The 1,790-nt window shown below is 39.8% G+C and overlaps 1 protein-coding gene across 1 annotated transcript; it reads right to left on the bottom strand.

Moving 5' to 3' along the window:
- Positions 1 to 622: 622 nt before the first annotated feature.
- Positions 623 to 1,136, bottom strand: LOC111786783 (the record flags this gene model as incomplete). The annotated part of the gene is made up of 3 exons (XM_023667009.1): positions 623 to 732; positions 809 to 999; positions 1,119 to 1,136. Coding segments are annotated over 3 exons (319 nt in total), but the record flags the coding sequence as incomplete, so codon positions are not given.
- Between the last annotated feature and the right edge of the window lie 654 nt (positions 1,137 to 1,790).

The following is a 1,790-nucleotide window of genomic DNA, read 5'->3' as shown; positions in this document are numbered from 1 at the left end:
AACAAAGGACTCCAAAAGAAAAGGAGTCAACCCTCCTCGAAAACCCCAAATTTCGTTTAACCTATTTGCCGCTAGTNTCGAGCCTCGATTAAGGGAGGCGTACTTTGTTCGAGGGGAGGTGTTGGATGATGAAAGTCCCACGTCGGCTAATTTAGGGAATGATCATGGGTATATAATCAAGGAATACTCTCTCCATTGGTACGAGGCTTTTTGGGAAAATCCAAAGCAAAGCTATGAGAGCTTATGCTCAAAGTGGACAATATCATACCATTGTGGAGAGTCGTGTTCGTCTAACAAGATTGAAGGTATATATATATATAACTCTTTCCATTGGTACGAGGCCTTTTGGGAAAATCCAAAGCAAAGCTATGAGAGCTTATGCTCAAAGTGGACAATATCATACCATTGTGGAGAGTCGTGTTCGTCTAACAAGATTGAAGGTATATATATATATAACTCTTTCCATTGGTACGAGGCCTTTTGGGAAAATCCAAAGCAAAGCTATGAGAGCTTATGCTCAAAGTGGACAATATCATACCATTGTGGAGAGTCGTGTTCGTCTAACAAGATTGAAGGTATATATATATATATATATATAGATATAGATTCCTTTTCAGAGAACCAACCTGAAGATACTGGTGATAGATAGCAAATGGGGCAGAATTTGCTACAAGAGGCAACAGATCTTTAACAAGGCCCCATGCATCCGACTGTGGAGCAGCAATTATTAGGCTGCAAGTATTTAAAAGAATTCAGTGAATTACTATACGTGGTGAAAACAAATATATTACCACCAAACTATACTCACCTTGTAAAACCATTTTCTTTCCATGATTTAACAACTTCTGGCGGTGCCTTATCTCCAGCTTTTGCGCATTTTAATACTTTAGTTAATGGAGAAACTATACACTCTGAGTTGAGATCTGAAGACTGGTCTGTAGATGGTAGAGGGCCTTCATCCATATTAACAGGTTCAGATGCCTCATCCTGTGCTTTAATCTTTACCAAAAAGAAAAAGAAAAAGAAACAGAACTATTACTAAACGAATTTCGAGAATAACAATTTTTAAACTGGTACTTTTTGGAGGACTAATTAAGCGCACTTCTAAACATANATGCCTCATCCTGTGCTTTAATCTTTACCAAAAAGAAAAAGAAACAGAATTATTACTAAACGAATTTCGAGAATAACAATTTTTAAACTGGTACTTTTTGGAGGACTAATTAAGCGCACTTCTAAACATAGTATAAAGCCCCTTTAAAGTATTTGAAGGAATTTCAAAATCATTTTTTTTTGTGAGATCCCACATTGGTTGGGGAGGTGAACGAAACACCTTTTNCCCCTTTAAAGTATTTGAAGGAATTTCAAAATCTTTTTTTTTTGTGAGATCCCACATTGGTTGGGGAGGTGAACGAAACACCTTTTATAAGGGTGTGAAAACCTCTCCCTAGTAGACACGTTTTAAAAACCTTGAAGGAAAGTCCAAATAGGACAATATCTGCTAGCGGTGGCCCAANTGTGAGATCCCACATTGGTTGGGGAGGTGAACGAAACACCTTTTAGAAGGGTGTGAAAATCTCTCCCTAGTAGACACGTTTTAAAAACCTTGAAGGAAAGTCCAAATAGGACAATATCTGCTAGCGGTGGCCTTGGGCTGTTACATATGGTATCAAAGCCAGAGACACCAGGCGATGTGCCAGCGAGGAGGGTGAGCCCCGAAAGGGGGTGGACATGAGGCGATGTGCTAGCAAGGACGTTGGGCCCCGGAGGGGGTGGATTTGGTGGGGCCC

This window comes from Cucurbita pepo, unplaced genomic scaffold (genome assembly GCF_002806865.2).
Source record: "Cucurbita pepo subsp. pepo cultivar mu-cu-16 unplaced genomic scaffold, ASM280686v2 Cp4.1_scaffold002766, whole genome shotgun sequence".
Lineage (NCBI taxonomy): Eukaryota > Viridiplantae > Streptophyta > Magnoliopsida > Cucurbitales > Cucurbitaceae > Cucurbita > Cucurbita pepo.
Note: the sequence above shows the minus strand (reverse complement) of the source record. Positions and strands in the feature narration are given on the sequence as shown.